The sequence below is a fragment of the Microcaecilia unicolor genome, chromosome 5 (genome assembly GCF_901765095.1).
Source record: "Microcaecilia unicolor chromosome 5, aMicUni1.1, whole genome shotgun sequence".
NCBI classification, from domain to species: domain Eukaryota; kingdom Metazoa; phylum Chordata; class Amphibia; order Gymnophiona; family Siphonopidae; genus Microcaecilia; species Microcaecilia unicolor.
This window is the reverse complement of record NC_044035.1, coordinates 223,997,476-224,022,673: the sequence shown is the minus strand read 5'-3', so window position 1 is coordinate 224,022,673 and position 25,198 is coordinate 223,997,476. Positions and strand designations below refer to the sequence as shown.

At 43.4% G+C, this 25,198-nt stretch overlaps 1 protein-coding gene across 3 annotated transcripts in view; it reads right to left on the bottom strand.

The window, feature by feature from the left end:
• PRDM15 (PR/SET domain 15) overlaps window positions 1-25,198 on the bottom strand; it is a 391,258-nt gene that overhangs the window by 70,355 nt on the left and 295,705 nt on the right. For all 3 annotated transcript variants that reach the window (XM_030203815.1, XM_030203817.1, XM_030203816.1), the window contains 2 exons: window positions 4,013-4,096; window positions 1,962-2,137 (listed from right to left, as the gene is read on the bottom strand). In XM_030203815.1, the coding sequence (XP_030059675.1) occupies window positions 1,962-2,137; window positions 4,013-4,096 (260 nt within the window). The remainder of the gene's footprint in view (window positions 1-1,961; window positions 2,138-4,012; window positions 4,097-25,198) is intronic.

Below are 25,198 nucleotides of genomic sequence, written 5' to 3'. Positions count from 1 at the left end.
CTGATTTGGACCTGTATCTTGGAACAAATCTCTGCTCCACGTGATAAAAGCATCAATGTAGCCTGCTACTAATATTAAGGCACCTCCCATGCCCCAGTGTCAATGCTGCAGCTCCAAACAGTGTATGAGCCTTGAGAATGGGTTATACTGGAGCTTACCGCAATGTTGGTGGCAATGTAAACAATCAAGGCAAGCACTGACATAGCACACACAATCCTCTTCTCAAACTTCTCCTCCAAGACTGCTGAGGCCAAGGTTCTTTGGCCTACATAGGGATGATGTTGTCTTCTTTGGTCACTTGAACCAGGATGCTTGGAGGTTGCTACACTTCCTGTGGTGTTAGAGAGGATGAGTTGTACTCCACACAGGGGATGCTTCAATGAAGTGATGGAAGTTGCCAATATCTCCATGCTCCTGGCATCATGCTTCAATGAGGACTTATGTCAACCCTTCTTACTCTCCTCTCTATGCACCACAATGGAATTCCTTGATGCTGGAAGTAGAGAGTTAGAATCCCTCGATATCTTTGGGCAGGACTTCATCAAAAGATGGTCTCAATGACCTCAATCAATGAATGACCAATGTCCTTGCGATGTATCGCCTAGTTCCATGTGGGCTGATGTATCTGAGGTCGATGTGCCTCAATCAAATTTATTCAAACCAAAGAGTTCTTCCTCTGCTCTTCACAAAATCTATTAGATGATATAGTCGGCCAATTATGATACTTTAAGGTATCATGATCAGGCCCAAGACGTATCATGCACCCTCTAGGACAGATTTAAAAAAAATAGCCAAACAAAAAATTAAATGGCTCAATTTTCTAAACTCAACTGGTGCCACTAGATGCACCAGAATCAATGAAGGCCATGCCTAAGCAAAAAAATAAATAAATAAAGCTGAAGAAAACATGGAAATGACCAAAAAAACCTATCTAGGGAAACTGGATTCAGAGGCAACCTAATGCTGAAAATTATGAACAAGTTACTCATAAGGGAAAAAAATGGTGTCATATAGGCTTTGTGAAGAAAAAAAGTAGAGAGGTGTGGTAGCCGTGTTAGTCCACTCTTAAAGATTATCAATAGAAATCAAACAAAATAAAACATGGAAAAGAAAATAAGATGATACCTTTTTTATTGGACATAACTTAATACATTTCTTGATTAGCTTTCAAAGGTTTCCGATCTGAGGAAGAAGGGCAACCTTCGAAAGCTAATCAAGAAATGTATTAAGTTATGTCCAATATAAAAGGTATCATCTTATTTTCTTTTCCATGTTTTATTTTGTTTGATTTCTATTGATAACCTGAAGAAAAAAAAGAACTGAGGTGGTCTGGATGATACCAGTGCAGAAAGTCCAACACATGTGTGGATAACCTGTTGGAAAGCTTTGTAAACTTCAAGAGCTAGTTATCCTTTTTATCATACTGGGTTCTACCAACCAACATCAACCATCAGTGAGTAATTCAGGTCCTGCTTATCCTTGGAGAAAAAATATTTCTAACATGAAGAGCAGCTCAAATATTTGAGCACTCTATTATTCTATGCATAACACCTTAGATAAATACAGCAGGTCCCCATTTCTCCTGTCAATGTTTACCTTCTGTGGGCCACTTTAATAGCTGATCTTCCAGAGTGAAACGAGAAATGGACTCCAGAACTGAGGCCCACACATTCATCCTAATAGCTGGAGAACAATTTTTCTTATACTATATTTTAGAATTTTATATACATAGTTTCCAGGACACTTTCATCATTTTGTCCAGCAAAGATTTTACAACTTTTCACAGTTGTGTTGGTCTTATAGGAAACAGGAATCTTTGCAAATTGTGAGGACTTATTGGACTAAGATAAAAATTATCAGGACATGATGACACACCTGAGCCAAGACCACAGAAGTCTCATGGGAGAACAAGGATGAATGAAGGATGTATACCTACACCAGCTCCTGAAGAGTGCCCTCACCTCAGGATGCTTGCGCCTCATGTGCCTGCTCATGGAGGCCCTTGTGGACACCTTGGTTCCGCACAGCTGACAGCTCTGAGCTTCCACTTTGTCATGTGTCAGCTGAACGTGCTTCTGCAGCATGTATTCTGTCACGTACTTTCTATCGCACACACCACACGAGAACTGCTTCCCCACTGCAGAGGGGAGAGGGGAGGAAAGGAGCAACTGTCAGCATTGCAATGTCTGCCTCCCCTTCACCCACACCATGACATGAGAGATTAGAGGATTATAATCACAAAAGTATACAAATGGAATCAGAGATGCTTGGGGCACATATCATAGGCCAGTAACATAACAGGAGATGCCATGAGTCACCCAGGGCATATGTCACAGACCAGGAATACTGCTGTGAACCACTGAGAAAGATACTACAGGCTGGCAGGGTTGTAGTGTGAGATGCTCAAGGCTGACAGCACAGGCCTGTAGCTACAAGTTATAGTCAGACCAGTTCAGGGATTATGCTTTAAAGAAAAGAGCTGGCAAACTCACCCAGGATGTTATAATCCTGGATAAAGGGCACTGTGCCTCCCTTGACCTAGCTCAACTTTAGGTACTTCTCTGATGTGCTAATTCTTAAATGTTTCATACAGAGGTTGAGGTTAAAAGAATACCTGCATATTTTAACCCATTGCTTCCCCCTTCTCCTCTCAAGAATGAATTTGTGCCACTTTTGCCTTAAAGGCTTGCCTGTCATGTGCAAATATGTAGCTGCCACCTCAACAGAGAGCAAGCACTTTCTCCTCACATAGTAGGGTCCTGATGCATTGCTTTTGGTACCCACCTCTCTTCAACCCATGGAACTGCAGCACATCTCCTCCAGTCTCTCTTAATCTGACCCAAGGAGCTCAAGCACATGACTTTCAGTACCCTCCACCCCCCCCCCCCATCAACTGCAGGACCCAAGTGAAATCACCTCCCATCAACCCATATAGTCTGAATGCATTAAATCCAGTCCCCAAGTCTATGAATCTAGATTATGATTGGACATGACTGTGCAGCAATTACCTCAGACAGATAGCTCACAACCACAGGCATTAGCATGGTACTTTGTGATGAGGTACTACCCTTAATCACTTGTTCATGTGAGTCTAGCTCAGAGATTTATGTGGTCCTTTACAACTTATAAGTCCTACCATTGTTCAGATGCATATCTCTTTGGTTGATGTAGTCCTTTCTGTAGCTGGCATCACAGTTTCATACTTATATATGCCCAGTTAACGGGGCACTATAATCTTTCTGTTTGTGTATACCTACTTGGCTCATTTTAACTATTTATAATACAGTTACAGGGGTGCCATGCATCCTTCATTTTTTCATAATGGGCTGGATCCAGGCCTTGATTTACTCCACTGTTAAGCAGGGAATTGAAGTTTGGATTTCTCCAGCAAAAGCAGGACTACTGTACATCTCCATGTTTGCAATGGGGTTAAACCAGGACTGGATCAGACAATCTGTAAAATAATAAATATGCAACTGGTAGCCCCAAAACTCCTAGCTGCATTTCCTGATTAGTTGCTAATGCCATCTTGAGTGTGGTGTTTTCTGGTGTGCAGCTGAAGAATGATCACCTGAAGTCTACAGCCCATTTAACCTGCAAGTTCATGAGTACAGTCAAATATCTGCTTATACTCTGATACTACTGAGGAAAAGAGGCAACTCATTGAAACGAAGTGCTCCTAGTAACATAATAAAAAGGACTAGTTTGAAAGGGTTGGGACACAGGGAAGGTAATGCTTCAATGTTCCAGAACATTTGCATGTGCCTTTTCATTCACAGGTCAAGTTTTTGGCTTTCCTCGTTCTGAAATGTTCTGTAGTGGTTCAGGTGTTCACCTATGCAAATCATTTTGTAGGTTCTGAAAGGTTCCAGAACATTCTATTGTCACATCTTGGCAAAGAATCTAAAAGTATCTGAACCCTTGTTCTGGAATGTTCTATTATGGTATTTTAAATGGGAATCAGTTTGTGTGTCTCCCTATTCTACTGCAGGGTTTTGGAGTAAACAGTTACCTGTGTGAATCAGCTTATGGGTCTCCATGGTATTTTTCTCACTAAAGGTCTTCCCACACAGCTCACACATGTAATCCTTGATCCCTGCATAAGAAGGAGGGAAAAGTTTACAGTGGCAGTGGGTTATCTAGCATGACATCCCTTCTACAGGGCCTGGCACCTAAGCACCTTTATTCACAGCCTGGGAGCTCTCCTTCCCTGCCTCAACTTAGTTAGGCACTACAGCCTCTTTTTCCTATGCTCAAGTGCAAGGAGACAGTGTTGTCTGGTTTCCACCTACACTTCATATGTGTCAGCAGCAGTGATTGCTGCAGACCAGCCTGGGAATTCCACATGCTATCCCCCTCAGGCTGGTCCTAGAATTAATACAGTATTTAAGTAAAAATCCAATGAACAGACCATTCACTGCTAGTAAATGCCCTATGTAAAGACAACTTTAAGGTCCGATTGTAGGTTAAGGTTCCTTTTAAAGGATAGGCAGACATTTCACTTCTCTAGATGTGAGCATAACGATGTAAGGTACCTCTTATTGTGTATAAGCGTCCTCTGCTGTTCTATGAGATAGAACTATGAGGTAAGCAGTCACATTAGAAGTAGTGGACATGCCAATAACACTTATACAATAAGAGGTACCTTAACCAAAGCAGATGAACATATTAGGAAGAACCTACAAATTTCACACACTGCAGAACAAAAATGATCACACAGACCTTTATTTCAGGGAACACAGGGGCTTAACTTGCCAGGTAAAAGAATTTGTTACAATGCAGAAACAAAATGCTTTAATCTTATAATTGTGATTTCAATCAATGATCTTGATCAGCTAAACAATCGCTGCCCAAAATTATACAAAACAAAGTTTATGAGCCCCCTTCACAAGGAAAGAGCATCTGCTCGATCTCTGGTGGCTGTAGTTTCCTAAAGAAAAAGGCTTCAGCTGCAGTCTATGCCGTGTGTGTCATTGCATGCCATGTCTCATTCTCTTACCATCCTTTTGGACATGATATTTCTTGGCTTGACGGTCACACAGATACATATACCATGCTGGAATAAATATGAAGCTCAGCATTCCCAGAGATATGCATTTTGGGGGTTATACGTGATGTGTGAAGAACAGCATTTAACTGCCCAGAATATATGCATATAAAAGTATGCATAGAGGAATTATAGACATTTCCCAGGGGTAGAAAATAGCCAGCACTTATGGGTGCATATTTTACATAATATGTACATATGTGCTGATTCTTACCAGCATGTACACATGCAAATTTACACCTGTCTCACAGCAGATGTAACTTTGTGCAAGAGCTTTCAGGGAACCTGTTTTGTAAGAACATAAGAATCGCCAAACTGGGTCAGTCCACGTGTCCACCAAGCCCAATATGCTGTTTTCAAGAGAGGCCAATTCAGGTCTTAAGTACAGCCAGAGTCCTAAAAGGTTGCAAGAGCCCATGCTGCTTACTGCTAGGGATAAGCAGTGGCTTTGCCCCAAGTCTACTTAGTTTATAAAATTTTTCTCCAGGAATTTGTCCTAACTTTTTTTAAATGCAGCTATTGCTTTTTACCATATCCTCTGGCAATAAATTCTAAGTGAAAAACAAGGTTGTTCACCTGTAACAGATGTTTCTGCAGATAGCAGGATTGATAAGACACACTAGTGGGTGATGCCATTTGACAGCCTCAGGACAGAACTGCTCAGAACTTTAGTACAACGTTCTGAGCATGTGTGACTATTTCCAAACGCAGCAGTCTCCTTAACTCCTCAGTTAGCTCCCAAGCTAGAAAACTGTCAGGGAGGTTGGTGGGATTGTGTGCCTCAATCTTGCTGTCTACGGAAAACATTGATAGCAGGTGAGCAACATTGCTTTTCCGTTCACAAGCAGGATTGTCAGGCACATAAGTGGATGATTCCCAAGCTTAGGGTTGCTCAGCAATGTATTGTCTTAATCCAGGGGTTCTCAACCCAGTCCTCGGGACACACCAAGCCAGTCTGCCTGACTAGCTGAGTATTTTCCATGGACTGGGTTGAGAACCCCTGTTTTAAACCTTAGAGTAGCTGGCACAGTCAAGTGCAAGAGTTCTCAGGTGACAAGGAAAGATTGGTCAGCACTGCTTGCCAAAGGCAGTGTCCTTTAGGGCTGTGAGAGGCACAAAACATTTTGTTTAGTTTAGCTTCCTGTGTCATTTATGAGAATCTTCATTTGATTTGGGTTTTTTTGTTTTGTTTTTTATTTTTTTTTTGTTTGTTTTTACTTTGCATTTTGGGCAATGTTGAAATTACTCCACACTCTTTGCAACACAGAAGAAAAAAAGAATTTGGGGTGTTTTCCCGTTGCTTCAGGGTGAAAATGACATCCTTAGATGTCACCTCGCTGATGGAAGCATAAAGGAAAAGCTCCTGAATCCTGCAAATAAAAAGCACTAATTTCTGGTGCTCAGGCAATGAGCTGAATCCCCCCACTCGGGAAGAGATGAAACTGTGTCTGGAAGAATAAAAAGCCACAATCTTGGACATTAAGACCGATTTATATGCTGACATAATAGAGCTTAACAAAAGACATGGGACAGAGACTGAATACAGGATCTCCATAAGAAGCATACAGCTCTGCACACTAAACAAGAAGAGCTGAAAACCAAGTTGGAGGACCTTGACAATCAAACCCGTAGAAATAACTTGTGGGTCCGGGAAATTCCCGAGACGTCAGTAGAGAAAAATACAATGGCGCTCATGTAGAAAATATGCCACAAATGTCTCCTGGCAGCTGGTTTGAATGAGGAGCTTCCACAAACTGAATTTGAAAGGCATATCGGGTGTTGGGTCCCAGGCCACAGGACAGGCTCAGGACATTGTGGCGTGGTTTTTGTGCTTCCTGATCAAGGAACAGGTTCTACAAAGCAGCCCAAAAAATGGGCCATATTGATTGGGAAGTAGCATCAGTTTAGGCCTTTGCAGATACCTCAGCCACTACTCTGCACAAACGATGAGCATGCATTCAGATACATCACCCATGCCCTAAAAGCATGCAGTATTTACTATAAATGGAGGTTCCCCTTTGCCCTATCTTCTGCAGTGGGAAATGTTCTACATAAAGTCACGACAGTCTTAGAGGCTCAGAGGATTTTAAGGGATATTAACATTCTTCATAATTTTACTGCTGTAATTGCCTACTGCTCATGTTTGATCAATTCTTACTGTACACCGCCTTGAGTGAATTCCTTCAAAAAGGCAGTAAATAAATCCTAATAAATAAATAAATCCAGGAGACAGAGATCTGGTGACCCCAGCAGCCAGGGGGGTACTATAAAGAGATAGTGTAGGATGACTATAGCATCAGCTGGATGATCTAAACTCTGGGTCCTCTGGTCCAGCTTGATCTTAGAGTAACAACTCAAGGGACCAAGCAGACAGATAAGCTCTGCCAGCAAAAAAAAAAAAAAAGGTTTTCTTGTGGGGACACAATTGAACTGGGGGGGGGGGGGGGGGGGGGGGAAGGGGTTCCACAGAGTGAAGGCCAAGAAACTAACCCTTAAAACAATCAATTTTCTATGTGAACTCTACCTACCTTGCTTGCATTCTATTCTAGTTATTTCAATGATTATGTCTTTTCAGGGAATCATAAAATCAAGGTGATTGGGGGGGGGGGGGGGGGGGGGGTGAGGGACTGTAACTTTCTCACTAGGCCTATGAAGGGGAAGATGGGCTGGATTTATCATGGAAAGGGGACCTGGGGGATACTAGGGAATGGGAGGAGGGGATGAGGCGTGTATGTGGGGGTGGGATGGGGGGAATGAGTATGAGCATGCAGGAGAGGAGGGAAGGGGGAAGAGGGCTGGGGGCAATTCTGGCACGGAACATACAAGGGGGTCTATCTAAGAAGACTGTCTGCTTGTTTGGAGGAATGAATGGCTGGGTAAGTATGAGTAGTATATGCTACTTTTTAACATATGGCTGGTAGGTCTTTTAACTTCATTTCTCTGAATGCCTGGGGTCTTAACTCCCCATAGAAGTGTCACCTTTTCTTTAAGGAGGCTGTGCATGGAGGTGGGATTTGTACAGGAATCACAAGGAACACAGCAAAGATTACACAGAAAATATAGTCCTTAAATGATGCAAAATAAATTCCAATTTATTGATAGGTCTATATGAATCATGCAAATCTACAGGACTCGAAACGGCCTGCCTCAGGAGTCTTGTATTCTTATATAATGGTTCCGAAAAGATTGTGGCTGTCAGCTTGTAATCAGGAAGAGACCCCGTGCGTGAAGCTCCGCTCAGAAAAAGAATTGTGTACTAATATAAACTCAATACTCAATCAACTACGTCTTACAGGTACGGCAGCAAAATTTCGTTTGACAGGCGACATTTTGCTGCCGCACCTGTATAACGCAGTTGATTGAGTATTGAGTTTATATTAGCATACAATTCTTTTTCTGAGCGGAGCTTCATGCACGAGGTCTCCTCCTGATTACAAGCTGACAGCCACAGTCTTTTCAGAACCATTATATAAGAATATAAGACTCATGAGGCAGGCCGGTTGGCCGAAACACGGCAGTGTCGAGTCCTGTAGATTTGCATGATTCACATGGACCTATCAATAAATTGGAATTTATTCTGCATCATTCATGGACTATATCTTCTGTGTCATCTTCGCTGTGTTCCTTGTGATTTCAAGTTTGCGAAGTCTGTGTTCTTCTGTGTCTACATTGATTTGTACTGGAATAAAATGCATGTATTGCAACCTCATGAAAAGTCATTTATCTACTGTAAGCTCCCTATAATTTACTTAGACCCCTTTTTACTAAGGCGTGCTCACGTTGTTAGCGCGCTCTAAAATTGGGCGCGCTAAACGTTAGAGACGCTAATGTATTCCTATGGGCATCTCTAACGTTTAGCGCACACCCAATTTTAGCGCGCGCTGAAAACGTGAGCACGCCTTAGTAAAAGAACCCCTTAGCCTCTAACCAACTGAAAAAGAAAACTAGTGGTGTAGAGATCTTGATTTCAAACTTATCAGCCGGTCAAGTTAAAGAAATTTGGAAGGATAAGAAGGGGTGCTATATTCTACTCAAGGTGGAACTAAAATATCAGTTATATACTTTAGTTAACATCTATGCATTGAACGTATTTATTTATTTATTTGGATTTTGCTCACACCTTTTCCAGCAGTAGCTCAAGGTGAGTTACATTCAGGTACACTGGGTATTTCTCTGTCCCTGGAGGGCTCACAATCTAATTTTGTACCTACGGCAATGGAGGGTTATGTGACTTGCTCAAGATCACAAGGAGCAGCAGTGGGATTTGAACCAGCCACCTCTGAATGTCAAGACTGGTGCTCTAACCATTAGACTACTCCTCCATGTAGACCAGAAGGGTTTTTATAAAAGTACAGATCAACTGCTACAAAATTTTGCAGGCAGTCATATTAACTTTGGTGGGGATTTCAACCAAATGATAGACCCCAAAGCTGGATACCAAGCAGGGGGTTATGGGCAGCCACAGCCCAGTTAAAACTACTACTGCAACACTGTGACCTCCATGATGCCTGGAGGTACCTTTACCCAACATGAAAGGATTTCACACCTTCTCCAAGGTGCATATGTCTTACACAAAAGTAGACGTAGCTGGTGGCTCATGGGCTGCTCCAAATTTTAGAAGAACTAACGATTGTCATGCAGGTCTGGTTGGACCATGTGTCTATAACACTACAAGTCACACCCTTAACGCCAGTGAGAACTCAGCATCGGTGGCCTTTTAATGACAGTCTTTTACTGGACCCTGAAGTTGAGATTAAAGATTATATACAATTTAATGATATAGATGTAAGCCCAGTATCCCTTTGGAACAGTCTAAAAGTGGTCCTCAGGGGGAAAACCATCTTCCTGGTGGCCTACAGATCTAAGCAGAGGTGGCAAAAGAACATGATACTAAGTGTCACTTAATGTACCTTGAACAACTACATAAATCTGGACGAGGACCTCGTAATATATTTGCACACATTGAGCAATTACACATGATTTAAAAGAGCTGGAGCTTGACAATATTAATACCAGGCTCCAACAACTGCAGCAAGAACATTTTGAGTCAGGCAATAGAGCAGAGGAATTAACTCAAGCTCAAAACAAAAACGCTGAGAAACAAAATTTTAAGGAATAAAAACTCTCAAGGGAGAGACCAGCTTGATAATGAGACAATTAGACAGATCTTTCTTCAGTTCTACACAGGGCTCTATCAGGCAGAGTTGCAAGCCTCAGCAGATATAACAACAGTTTGTCTAGAGGAGCTACATCTTCCCTGATTGACCCAGGGAGAGGGGGATCAACTATCCCTCCCATCACCTTAGAAAAGATTGGGCCATCAAAAATTTACCCCATGGCAAAGCATCTGGCCTTGACGGTTTTAAGAACAAACTTTATAAATGCTTTCAGAAATATCTGGTGCCAATTTTGTCCACAGCATTTAATTCTCTGGATACTGTAACTGAGCTACCCTATTCCTAGCGATTAGTGGGCATCACTGCTACTCCTTAGCTGAGGAAGGACTCAACTGCCTGTGATTTCTAACGACCCATCTCCCTGCTAGAAACTGACTATAAGATTTTCACCAAAATATAGTCTAACAGCTTCAGTGCTATCCAGGCCCAGCTGGTGCAGGCTTATTTAAGGTTGACAGACATTTGACAACATTCGACATGTCTTACATTTGATACAGTATGCCCAGCAAATGAGGCCTTTGAAAGAGTGGCCTGGCCAATTATGTTGCAAACACTGACCTGGGAGGGAATTATGGGCAAATTTCTGATTTGGGTTCAGCAGCCTGCTAATTTGCTTAGCGTGCCTACAAATTAATGGCCCTTTAATGCTGATAGTTTTGAGTTGTAATGGGGTATGTGTCAGGGCTGTGTGCTCTCACTCCTGCTCTTTGCACTCACAATGGAACCTCTAGAGCAGCATATTTGGTTACTCCTGGGAATAAATGGACTGTCTTATAAAGATGAACAAAATAAAATTGTATTATTTGCCAAAAACATTTTATTTGTGGTGGACCACCCTGTTACTTCCTTACCAGCCATTGTCAAGTCTCTCTTTTGCCTTGGGTCAATGTTGGGCTTCAAAACTAACATGATTAAATTGGAGATTTTGAATATAACCTTAGACCAAGACCAAGTAAAACATCTCAAACCCAACATCCATTCAAATGGATCCCACTCTATATTACATATTTAGGGGGTTAATATTGTTTCTCACAGGGCACAGCCACATCATGTTAATCACCCCCTATTGCTTCAGCAGTTATGGGAGGATTTGGAAAGGTGGGAGGGTCTGTCAGTACCTTGGTGGGGCAGAGTTAATGCTGTAAAAATTGTGGTCTTGTCCAAGTTACTTTACTTGTTTACTGCTCTCACAATACCCTTAACGAAGCAGTTCTTTCAGACCCTAAATCACAAAGTATTTCATTACATATGGCATCATAAGCCCCGGAGAGTGAGCTCTAGAACAATATAAAACTTCCCTTCGCAGAGAGGGATAGTCATGCCCAACTTTCATAAATACTATAATGGCCACCCAACTTAGACTTTTGGCTGCTTGGGAGCAGAGGTCCAATAAAAGTTGAGTTTGGATGAAGCAAAATATAGCTTGGCCTTGTGGGCAATTCCATGGCTGTCCACTCAAGATCTACGGTTCATTTCTGCTTGTAGACATCCTTACATTTTTGGGGCCCTTGAACTGTGGAGATGCTCTCATGCTCTCTTACTTAGGGGTCAGGGTATTTTTTGAATCTACATCTATTCGATATGCAGCTAGTTTCCTGCCTAGGAGGATCAAACTTGTCTTCTGCAGGTGGACATCCATAGGACTTTGAACTTTGGGCCATAAGAACATAAGTGTTGCCACACTGGGACAAACAAAAGGTCCATCAAGCCCAGTATCCTGTTTCCAACAGTGGTCTTGCCAGGTCACAAGTACCTGGCAAGATTCCAAAAGAGTAAAACAAAATTTATGCTGCTTATCCTAGAAATATAACAAAATATTTAAACACACATGAATACAAGTGTATTGCTTCTTCAGCTTATTGAGAGTGGAGTAGTCTCATATATAACACACGATAAAGATTATTTGATTTTTCACCCAATGACTGGGTGTATTATCTGTGTGTATTGTCTAATCATTGACTCAACCTCCACCACCCTTTGCTAGTCTTATATATGAAAATATATTTCTGTTTATCAATATGCTATCATCTAATTTTATGCAGCACTTAGCTTGAACAAGTTGGTGCTCTTAAAACCCCGACAGGTCCCCGTTTCGTGGCTACTTTTTCAAGGGGGAGTCACCAGTTCAAGTAACTGTCTCAAGTGCAACTGCAGCATTACAGAGTACAGTTAGAAATTTTGTGTTTCCCGATGGTGAACTCCACCCTGTTGGAATCAAAAGAAACAAAATGTTGGGCGGACTGTCTGTGGGGCCTAGTCTGCTCCATTTAATAGGTCAATGCTTGCTTGCAGTCCAAGGCGTGCAAAGTGCTTTCGCCAGGATGGGCATGAGGTCGGGGAAAGAACGTTGACAAGACACCTGACTGGTTCAGATGGAACTCCGACACAACCTTTGGCAGGAACTTAGGATGTGTGTGGAGGACTACTCTGTTGTGATGAATCTTAGTTTAAAGTGCATCCACTACTAAGGTCTGAAGCTCACTGACTCTACGAGCTGAAGCAACAGCCACCAAAAATATGACTTTTCAGATCAAGTACTTCAGATGGCAGGAATTCAGTGGCTCGAAAGGAGCTTTCACCAGCTGGGTAAGAATGACGTTGATGTCCCACGACACAGGTGAAGATCTGACAGGGAGTTTTTACAAAAGCAAACCTTTCATGAAACGAACTAGAGGCTGTCCAGAGATGGGCTTACCCTCTATATACTGATAAGCTCTAATTGCACTGAGGTGAACCCTTACGAAGTTGGTCTTGAGACCAGACTTGGAAAGGTCTGTGCAGGGCAGGAAACAGGATCTAAAGCCTTGCCCTCACACCAGACGGCAAACCTCCTCCGTTTAAAAGAGTAGCACCTCTTAGTGGAATCTGTCCTGGAGGTTAGCAAGACCCAGGAGACATCCAAGGAAGCAAATTCTAGGCTCTCAACATACAGGCTGTGAGGGCAAGCGACTGAAGGTTGGGATGCAGAAGAGATCCCTCGTTTTGTGTGATAAGGGTCAGAAAACACTCCAATCTCCACGGATCTTTGGAGGATAACACCAGAAGAAGAGGGCATCAGAATTGCCAAGGCTAGTAAGGATCGATCAGAATCATGGTCCCCCGGTCTTACCCGAGTTTCAGCAAAGTCTTCCTCACGAGAGGAATGGGAGAATACGCATACAGAAGACCTGTTCCCCAGTGAAGGACAAAGGCATCTGTGATGCTAGTCTTTCGTGGGCCTGAAGCCTGGAACAAAACTGAGGGACTTTGTAATTCATGTGAGTGGCAAAGAGGTCCATCGATGGGGTACCCCATACTCGGAAGATCTCTCAGGCAATGCCCAGGTTGCATAACCCTGCTCAGTCTGTCGGCCAGGCTGTTGTTTTTGCCTGCCAGATAAGTGGCTAGAAGACACATGCCAGGCTGGCGAGCCCAACACCACATCTGGACGGTCTTCTCACACTGAGGGCGTGATACGGTGCCCCCCTGCTTGTTGTTGTAATACATGTCCATTTGAATTAGTACAATTTGGTGAGACAGTCGATCTATGAAAGCCTTTACAGCATTCCAGATCACCCAAAGTTCCAGAAGATTGATCTGGAGATTTGTTTCCTAGGCAGAGCAAGCACCTTGAGTGTCTGCTCTCAACCCGAAAGGCTTGAACCTTCTATGTATCGAGCAGGGCTGCAATAAATTCCAATTGCTGGGCGGGGTGAAGATGAGACTTGGAGTAGTTTAAAATGAACCCTAGTAGCTCGAGCACCCGAATAGTCCCCTGCATAGACTACTGAGCACCGTCTTCCGATGTGCTCTGCAACAGCCAATTGTTGAGGTAAGGGCACAAATTTATTCCCAGCCAGCATAGCGACACTGCAACTACTACTAGACATTTGGTAAAGACCCTGGGAGCTGACGCAAGGCCAAAAGGCAACATGCAGTACTGAACGTGTTGTGTTCCCAGCCAAAAGACCTCCTAGATGAGGAGGCTGATGTAGGTGTTCGGTGGGAGAAAGAAGAGATGGTATCAGTATGTTTCTTGATCTGGTCAGCGACCTCCTAATCTTCTTTCTAAAAAGGTTATCCCCATGCAAGGGGAATCCGCCAACTGCTGCTGACTCGTCGGTTCCAAGTCAGAAACACGCATCCATAAGAGTCTGTGCATTGCTATACTTTGGGCAGAGATCCTGGATGCTACGTCAAAAGTGTCATAGGCGCCTCTGGTCAAGAACTTCCGACGTGCCATCTGCTGCTTGGTCAACTGGCGTACTGACTTAGCCTGCTCTAGTGGGAGATAGTCAGCCAAGTCTATCATCTTGCGCACTTTCCGCAAGTACACGTCGTGAAGAGCTGGTAAGATTGTATACGGGACATGAGCATAAAGGCCTGGAACATCTTCCTCCCAAAAGGTCCTAGCTTCTCTGCCTGGGGATACTGAGGCATAGTCTCTAGAATTCCTGGCTTTATTGAGGGCGGATTCTACCACCATGGAATGTGGCAGCTGGGGCTTATCAAATCAAGGTGTGCTGTGGATCTGGTACAGCGTGTCGATCTTCTTGGGCAGAACAGGGAACGACAGAGGGGACTCCCAAATCTGAACTAGAACTTCCTGGAACGCCACACTGGGAAAAGACCAAGGGTCCATCAAACCCAGCATCCTGTCCACGACAGCGGCCAATCCAGGCCAAGGGCATCTGGCAAGCTTCCCAAACGTGGAGAGGGACAGTCACAGCCTCCCTAGGAGTAGACTCATAGTCTAGGACCTCGAGCATCTTGGCCCTGGGCTTGTCCTCCATCTCTAAAGGACATGGATTGGCATCAGCCATTTGCTTCACAAAAGAGGGAAAAGAAAGGCTCTCTGGAGATTTTCTCCTTTTCAAGCGGAGAGGAGTGTTCACAGGGGATGTCATAGGATGTCCGACCCCCATGAGCACTCATTGGTGTCAATCAAAAACTCCTGATGGGAGGGCTGAGGCTGAGCCTGCCCCGATTTAGAGGAACCATGTCCTCAAGAAGGGCGTTGAGGAGTCAGCTCCCACCTCAACTCCAGTGAAGCTTCCTCCACCGATGTTGAGGGAGTGCTGCCTTGGGTGGCAGTAGACAGCAGAGCCATATGCAACACCGGCATCGGAGGCCGTACCGCAGGCTGAGGGCCAAGCGGGGCTGCAATGGGTGGCAGGGTAGGTGCTAGCACCCCCGATGCACACCACTGCAAGAGCTCATACAACAGCTTGAGAAGCAAGGCCCAGATGTGCTCGAGAGCTGACATTGGGAAAGGCTGATATGCTGGCTCCGAGACAGGCTGCAAAACTGATGGAGCCAAAATGGGAACTGGGAGCTGACGCATCATCACCTCTTGAATGGAGAGGGAGCAGTCCTTCCGGCACCGATGCTTCTCGGGTGCCGAATCCCTCGACGTCCCGGAGCTCATGGCACCTTGCGTTGAGGATGATTGATGCCATTGCTTCTTGGCCTTTGCCTGAAGCTCGGAATCGAGGCTCCTCAGCTCTGACAAGGATGACGTTGAATCCTCACATCAACTTCGGGTAGGGTTTGACGCAAGACGGCACCGGGGGCCCTGCACAGCAGTCGGCATCGAGACAATTGGAGACCTACTCGATGCGCTATTGCTCTCCAATGTCAAGAGGTCTAGTAGCAGCCATGCGGACAGATGCTCCCGATGCTGGTGCAGCACTCAACATCGATGCCATCAATCTGGATGCCAATGCAGTCAAGGAATCGGATCTGGCTCCAAAAATCCTCTTGCATTGAGACTCTCTGGCAACCTGGGTCCGCTTCTTCATCGGAAGACAGAAGACAGTTAGCAGGGCTATGGTCGGGCCCCAAACAATGGAGACACCAAGAATGGGTGTTCTTGCCAGAAATGGTCCGACTGCACTGGGTACAGCGCTTGAAGCCACTGGGAACTTGAGTAGATGTGGACAAAAAAACCTCCACAGCTAAATCAAACAAAGCGATGGTGCCTGAAAAAGGGGCAAGGCACCAGAAAAAAAAAAAGGGAAAAACCTGTCTGAAGTCAAGATCTAAATGTAGCCTGACGCACAAAACAAAACCAAACCTAAAAGTGTACGGAGGTGAGGAAAAGGGGATCCAAACACGGGCACACCAAAAAACAATGGAAAATACGCCAAAAGGCACACAAAAAATGCTCTTTCCAGACCGAAGTGTGAAAAGATGCCATCAAAAGCAGCCACTCTTCACCACAATGGGAGGGAAGGCACTTGCACATGCTCTTGTAAGGCTTGTCATAAGCTCTGGACCGGGCAACACGGGACCGCGTTATCCAATCGTGAGAATTATGCCTTGCTTGTACTTGGAGAATATTCCAATACCATCAATTATGGGATTTTATTCACCATAAGGCCCTAGTTGAATTACAATTTGAGGAAACAGAGATTGAGGTGGCCTTAAGAAGTAGGGGAATGCAAGGGGGTTTATTTAGGCTGTATAGACTGTTGCTTACATAAGGGGCCCCTCCTATAACATATATAGCAGAATGGGAACAAGATTTAGGAAACGTTTTGATCAAAAAGCACAGGGCATGATTTTTGCTTCATTTTAACATTTCCATAGCAAGCAATCTGGTGGAGAATGGTTACAAGATGTTATATAAGTGGTATTATACACCACTGCATCTAGCTTGCATGTTTGAGAATGCATCTGGTTTATGCTGGCACAATTATGGTGATCAAGGAACTTTCCACCACATAAATTTCATTTATTTATGCATTTGTACCCCACATTTTCCAATCAAGTTGTCAGTTCAATGTGGCTTACAGTTTACTTGTTACACATGTTCAGTTTACACATGTTGCACTGCCACTTGAAGATGGCGTGTGTCTTATTTGGTTTCAGTCAGTGGTCGAACATCTTGGTGTGTTGGTTAGGGTTCATGTTGAACTATGTGGGTTCGTCGAAGAAGAATGTTTGTCTCAGGGCTTTCGGTATTGTGTTCCATATCTTGGGGCAAATGTATGTGAAGCTGGATGTTTTGGTGGTCTTGTCCCTAGGCACATTTATTTTGGGAGTGAGTCTCATCCCTGATAACTTAAATTATAGGGGTACAGTTTCATAAACAGCTGGAATACTGTTTACTGAATGTGAGACTTCCAGGATTACAAGTCGTAACAACGTTTGCTCATATAGTTATGGCCAGCCGTATGGTCCTGGCTGCAGCCTTGAAGCAACTGACTGTATTGACAATGGCTATGGTGATAGATAAATTGCCATTTGTCCATTTGATGTGAAACTAACGGCCCTCTGCTGGAATCGGCTAAGAGTCTTTATTGTGGAAAGAGTTTTTAGAAGTGGAAAAGGACTGTGTTGGGGACGGTTGAATAATTGCTGGCTGCTCTCTTGAGGGGCTCAGCTCTTTTACTCCTGGTATGTTCTCTCACATTGTATTGTGTCTGATTGCTTTTCTGGGAAGGGGAGTTTAATTTATAAATTCTTTGAAGAAAATCAGTTTTGCTTATTAGTGCAAGCTTTATTATTAAGTCAATTACATTATTTTAATATAATCTATTTAGGATGCCCTAAATATATGTTGATAAAGCTTCAGTCTATTCAAAACTCAGCAATAAGACTTATTTTTTTCATTAAAAAAGCACGATAGAGTGTCCCAGCTTTATATTAAATTACATTGGCTTCCAGTAGAGGCAGGGATCCAATTCAAACTGGCATGCTTTCTATTTAAAAATTTAAAAGGAATAGCTCCTGATTACTGGTGCGATCAGTTCTTGTTCATTAATTCATCTAGGTCATACAGGAAGCTTAATTTCTTCCTCTTCTCAACTTCTAAAGGTATAAGGAGATTAAAATTGTTTGAGAAACTATTGGCCTTTCAGACAGCAAAATTTGGAAAGGAAATATCTCCTTTCTTAGCTTCTACGCAGAATTATAAAATGTTTAGACGGAATATACGTTTCTCTTTCTTGGGTGGCAAAAAACTGATAACATTTGATCAGGGTAGAGTAGAGATGGCTGTATTAGTATTATGACTATATTATTACCAGGTTCTTGTGACTGTATTCTGCTAAGAACTGAGAGATATTAAGGGGCATAATCGAACGGAAACGTCTATCTCCATGGGCGTTTATCTCCGAGAACGGGTCCGTGAAGGGGCGGACCGAACTGTATTTTCGCAAAAAATAGACGTCCATGTTTTATTCGACAATTTGTGAGGTGGGCGTTTTTGTTTTTCAGCGACAGCGGAAAATGAAAGCGCCCAGCTCAAAAAGGAATAACTCCAAGACATTTATTCGTGGGAGGGGCCAGGATTCGTAGTACACTGGTCCCCCTCACATGCCAGGACACCAACTGGGCACCCTAGGGGGCACTTCTACAAAAACAAAAAAAAAGGTAAAAGAGCTCCCAGGTGCATAGCACCCTTCCCTTGTGTGTTGAGCCCCCCCAAATCCCCCTCAAAACCCACTGCCCACAAGTCTACACCATTACTATAGCCCTAAGGGGTGAAGGGGGGCACCTACATGTGGGTACAGTGGGTTTGGGGGGGCGGTTTGGAGGGCTCCCATTTACCAGCACAAGTGTAACAGGTGTGGGGGGGGGGGGATGGGCCTGGGTCCACCTGCCTGAAGTCCACTGCACCCCCTAATAACTGCTCCAGTGACCTGCATACTGCTGCCAGGGAGGTGGGTATGACATTTGAGGGTGAAAATAAAAAGTTGTGAAACGGCATATTTTGTGGTGGAAGGGGGTTTGTGACCACTGGGGGAGTCAGGGAAGGTCATCCCCAATTCCCTCCAGTGGTCATTTGGCCATTTAGGGCACTTATTGGGGCCTTATTCGTGGAAAAACAGGGTCCAGGAAAAGTGCCCTAAATTCTCGCTACAAACGCATATTGTTTTTCCATTATTGGCGAAAGGCGCCCATCTCTGATCGGCCGATAACCACGCCCCAGTTCCGGCTTCACCACGCCTTCGACACGCCCCCATCAACTTTGTCCGCATCCGCGACGGAGTGCAGTTGAAAACGTCCAAATTCGGCTTTCGATTATACCGCTTTATTCGTTTTTGTGAGATAAACGTCTATCTCCCGATTTGGGTCACAATATAGGCGTTTTTCTATTTCGATTATTAGCAGGATAGTGGATTAGAATTTTGAAACTATTTTATGTTATGTTAAAGAGTTATCGGGAAACTTGGATTTTAGAAGTAACATAGTAAATGACGGCAGAAAAAGACCTGAACGTTCCATAGAAACGTAGTGAAGAGTAATAGTATGTCATTTGTAATATGGTTCCTACTTTGTTATGTTAATGCATAAGATCAATAAAATAAATGACATCCCTATCCCTATTGTCCTGTGCTGAAACCTGGTTCAATAATTAGTGTACAGTGAAAGTATGAAGAGAGGACCAAGCAGCTGCTTTGAAGGTTGTAGTCAATGAGACAGATTTCAAGAGGGCTACTATAGATGTCATAGCTCCAAATTGATGATATTGACCATGGAGCTGAGAGGAATATGTGCTTGTTCATAGTAGAATTGTGGGGCCCTTATACAAAGCGGCAGTAAGCCCAATGTGGGCTTACCACACACTAATGAGCTACCGCCAGCCGAATGTAGGCACTGGTGGTAGTTTCAGCCCCAGTGTGCACCATTTCCCGGGCTAGGGAAAAACCAGTCCATTCTCTTAGTGTGGCGCTAACTCAGTGGTAGTTGGGCAGCGCCATGTGCTAACCAGTTACTGCCGGGTTAGCATGGGAGCCCTTACCGCCACCTCAATGGGTGGCGGTTAAGTGCTCTCCCCCACACAACCATGTAGTAAGAGCAATCTTACTGCATGGCCATGGCTATTTTCAGCCTTTTTTACTCACTGTGGTAAATAGGGCCGCAGCATGCAGCTAGAACAGCCCCTGCCGCTAGTGCAGGGCCATTTTTACTGCAGCTTGGTAAAAAGACCCCTGTATGAAGAAAGAAGTTGGTTTGCTAATGTTCTTTTTGCAACTGGTCTTCCAATTCTGTCTGGATCAAATGAAACATACGTTGACTTCCTGGATGAAGCAGTTCTGTTCAAGTAGCAGGTGAGAGCCCATTTACAATCTAGAGGACCTTCTCTCAAGTGTCAGATTAAAAGGCTTTACAAATGGCAATAAAAACTTGGGATGTGTCTAAAGGATGACTTTGTGCTAACAGAATTGGGTATATGGTTTGGATGTCACCAATACTTGAAACTCATCAATTCTCCTAGCTGAAGTGATAGCTATGAGGAAGGCATAGTCTAGTGGTTAGTGCAGCGGACTTTGATCTTGGGGAACTGGGATTTACTCCCACTGCAGCTCTTTGTGACTGGGCAAGTCACGTAACCCTCCATTGCCCCAGATACAAAATAAGTACCTGAATATTGTATGTAAAACCGCTTTGATTGTAACCACAGAAAGGTGGTATATTGTTTCTAGAAGCTCAAAAGAAGACTTCACGAGTAAAGCAAAGACTAGATTCAGCTCCCAAAGTACATGGGGTTTCTGCAATGCAGGTTTTACATGAAGTAAGCTTTTCATGTAGCATGCAACCAACTGCAATTGTGAAGCTGAAGAGTTATCTCTTGCCAAATAGTAAGCAACAGTGCACTGCGATGAACTGTGATAGAAGAGGTTTGAAGCCAAAGATGACATTGATACTGTAGAATCATCAAAGGATGATGTACGATAGGTCATGGCCATTAACAGAGCATTAGATTGTAAACATTCTCCACTTAAAAGGCTTCCGAACTATCAGGAGATCTTGGATGGGCTGTGGAACATCAACATTAGAAACTGTTCAAATTCCAAGCTAGCTTGAGCTCTGGATGAAGAAGTCAGGCCTCCTGATGACTGATCAGCGCTCAGAACTGAAGCAACTTGTAAGAAAGTAGAACTGCAAGTTTGTGGAGGAGAGGGAACCTGTTCTGCTGAGACCAGTAGGGCACTGTGAGAATCACTGTGCAACAGCTTTGCTGGAACTTATGCGGTATTCTTGGTATGAAAGGAATTGAAAGGTAAGCATAAAAGAAACAGGTATATCCATGGAATTGTCAAGGTTTCTGCAGTGATATTTACTAGAGGGGGGGGGGGAGAGGAAGAATGGAAAAGTAAAGAGAAAGCACTGCGCTCTTTTCCCTGGCAAAGAGAATGATTTGAGGTGTTCCTGAATGTTGAAAGATGGACATCAGAATATCTACACTGAGGGACCTTTCATGAGGCTGAAGCACCCTGCTGAGTTTGTTGGCTGATTCTTCAGCAGGGCACATAAGTGGCCTGTACTGGATGGAGTTGGCTTTTGCAAAGCCTCAGATTCTGGCTGCTTCTTTGCTGAGATGAAGAGAGCCAAAGCACCCTTACTTATTCAAATAAACACTGATACATGATTGTCCTTTTGAATCAGTACAAAGGAACTATGAAGATGATGAAGGAATACTCACAAGCCAAAGAAGACTGCATGGCATTCCAAATGACTAATGTGGAGAGTTGACTCACATTTTGATCACGCCCCTTGCGATGAGCTTCCCACCCTCGAGTCATCTGTAGTAAGGACTAACTTATGCTGCCATGGTACTAAAGGCACACTCACAACAAGGTTGGGTCAGTGCATCCACCAACTTAGAAGGCAAAGTCAAGAAGGTGGATACAATAAGGTAGAGAAAGGTTGGGCGCATCGGTTCCAGTGGAAATTGAGATCCCACTGAGATTGTCGCATCTTCAAGTGACCTAAAGGCATGACACTAGTAGACACAGTCATGTGCCTCAGCATATCTAGGTAAGCCCTGGCCTTGGATGCTAATTGTATATGCTGAACATGGGCCATGAGTGTCTGAATCCTGCCCCCTGGAAGAAACTCTCTGGTCTGGGCAATGTACAAGACAACTCCTATAAAAGAAATGATGCTGGTTGGACAAAGTGTGGGCTTATCAATTTCCAGAAGTTGGATTGTTCTTATAGAAAAATTAAGGCTTGACTGTGATTGTTTAGAAACCTATTATCCTTGTAAGAAAAGCAAGGGTTGCCTTGTCTGTGAAGGTGGGTGGCTGCCACAATAAGGCACCTGGAAAATAGCATGTGTGCCAAGGAGAGCCAAAAGGGAGGACTTTGTACTGGAAATGATTGGACTGAAGGGAAAGACTGAGGTATCCTCTTCATTCTGTAACAGGTTACCTAAAGTTAGACGCCAATTACATGCATAAATTGTAGAATAGTAGAATTTACGTGCATGATTGTTAGTTACACACTTAAGTTCTAGCCACACAATCAGTGCTGTTCTCTAACGTAGGTGTACAACTCGGTGCATAAATGCAAAGGGGCGTACATAAGGGTAGGGTTAGGCAGGTTGCACATTTACATATATAGGACTAGATTCTATATATCATGCCTAAAAAACTGCCAAAATGAAATATGCTTAAGCGTATTCTATAAAATATGCCTTAATTTAGGCATACTTTATAGAATAAGCCTAAATTTCCATGTGGTTTATAGAATATGTTGAGCGCCCATCCACACGACTACAGTTTGTCATGGACAGTTACGCCAAGTAAAACCTGGTGTAAATCCCAGTGCCTAAATTAGGCACGGACCGGATGTATTCTATAGCAACGCGCATAGATTTTAAAATGCCCACAACCATTCCATGCCCCCTTTTTGAACTATGCGGCTTAGAATTTATGCGCATCACGTTATAGAATATGCTTAGACAGTTTTGGGCATAAATTCTAACACCAATTAGTGTCAATAACTGCTTAACTGGTAGTTAATAGTGCTGATTGGCTTGTTAACTAATTAGTTATGCATGCAAATACAGAATACGACTGTATTTGCACACGCAACTTAAGTCATGCTATATAGAATCCGGGGATAACGTACAGAATACTGTAAGTTATGCATTAGTGCTGCATTTAGGCGCATTCATTTACATTTGCTATTTTTGACATTGCATAAGTGGGCACATCTAATTATTGGCACATATATGCCGACTTTCGCTAGTATTCTGGGCACCCAGATGTCATAATAGAATTAGCGCTTAGCACACTGCATCTTGGCACCTAAACTTTGGTGCCCTTTACAGAATTGCCCACAATATGCATATATGACTTTTTGAGATCTAGGGTACTCATCAAGTCTCCTTTGTTGAATGGAGAAAGAATCGAAGAAATGGTGGGTGGTCATTCTGATTTTTCTTTGAGCAGGTTAATGGTTGAGGTTCTTGAGACTGAGAATAAGACATAAACCTCCTGCCTTTCTTGGAATGAGAAAGTTTCTTGAATAGAACCCTCGATTCCTCTCCTGAGGTGGCACATGTGCTATGTCATTGACTTGGAGAAAAAGATGGATCTCCTTCTGCAACACAGCTAGTTGGCTGGAAGGTTTTATCCCTGGTAAGGGGCAATCCAGAGGACAGCTGAAGAACCTGAAGCAATAACCATCCCAAATAATGGAAAGGAGCCATATGTCCCTGGTGATTTTTTGCAAAGCCGTTAGAAAAAAATGAACCCAGGTTCCCAGGGCAGGATGAATGTTTTGAAGAGACTATATGTAAGGAGCATAGTCAAAAAGGCACCCACTGCTTAGGTTGGATAGAGGGTACCTGTTTATTTTGAGCTCTTTGTCTAGATTTAGGTGCTGCAGATCGTTCTTTTTGGTAGGAAAACCTCTTTTGGTGATAATAGCCACATCTGAATGACGAACACCTAGCAGAGGTGGCCAATGAGAAGTCTTGATCAGTTGAGAGACGCTGAAGCATAGAGCAATGATCTTTAATCATGTCCGTATTCTCCATAACTTTCTCCCCAAAGAGCAAGTCTCCAGTACAAGAAACATCTGCTAACTTGGGGGGTAATTCTATAAGCTACTGCCTAGTTTTAGGTGGCAGGGAACATGTGTAAATGGTGGCATTATGGCTACTTATTTGTGTACAAGACCTCTTCTGAAATAGTGCACCATGATTTGATGGTGTGTATTTTACCAGTGGGCATATGCATGAGTGGAGCACACAAATACACATGTAAATTATAGTATTCTATCATCTACAGATGTTCTGGCTAATATCTTGCCATGAGCATTTACACTAGCTATAGGGCTGGTGTAAATTATCATACCTTAAAAGCAGGCATATTTTCTTCCATCTGCACTAGTACTCTACAAAGAAAAGTAGGTGCCTACTTTTCTTTACAGAATTGGTTTGAAATAGGCACCTACTTACCCTCTTATCCTTGGAACGCTGATATAGAATTACCTCTTGGAATGGATGTTTTCACACAAGTCTAAAGCATACACCCATATTACGAATTGGGCCGAGTTGCCAAAGCAGAGATTGTAACTGAAGTTTCAAAGGAATCAATCATAATCAGTCCTGATAAGGTGAGTGCCACAATCATCAACTTCCACTAGAATGGAGGCTAGCTGCTCCTGACCTTGTGTAGAGAGAGACGACAAGAGTTATACTTTATGGAATATGGTATGCATATATTGCACCACCTAGAGCTGGTGAGTGGCTATTGCAGACAGCACAGCTCCCTAAAATACTTTCTTTCCAATATAGTCCATCAAACTAGAATTTTTGCCAGGGGAGCATTAAAAAAGCTCTGCAGTTTTTGGCTTTTTGTATCGCTACTTCCACAACTACTGAACAGTGTGACAATTGGACTTTATTAAATCCTGAAAATGGTTAGACTTTATACTTCATATTCTTATAGACTAGCTGAATAGAGAGTGGATTTTGCCATATGTGGAATTTTTGCTCACTGAGCATAATGTGTACAGGTCCCACCATTGTTGTCTTTGGAGCTTCTGTGTATTTTAAAAGGCCAAAAACATCTCATCTAGGCTTTGTTTCCTGCTGAAGGGGAAATGGTACCTCTTTAGCCATCACTGGAGGGTAGCCGTACATCAAAAGGACCTAGTAGGCCCTCCACATTAGATAGAAGTGACTCCTAAGACCGAGGAAGGGAACGAACTGGTTCATGCTCCAAGTCTGAAGATGACAATAAAGA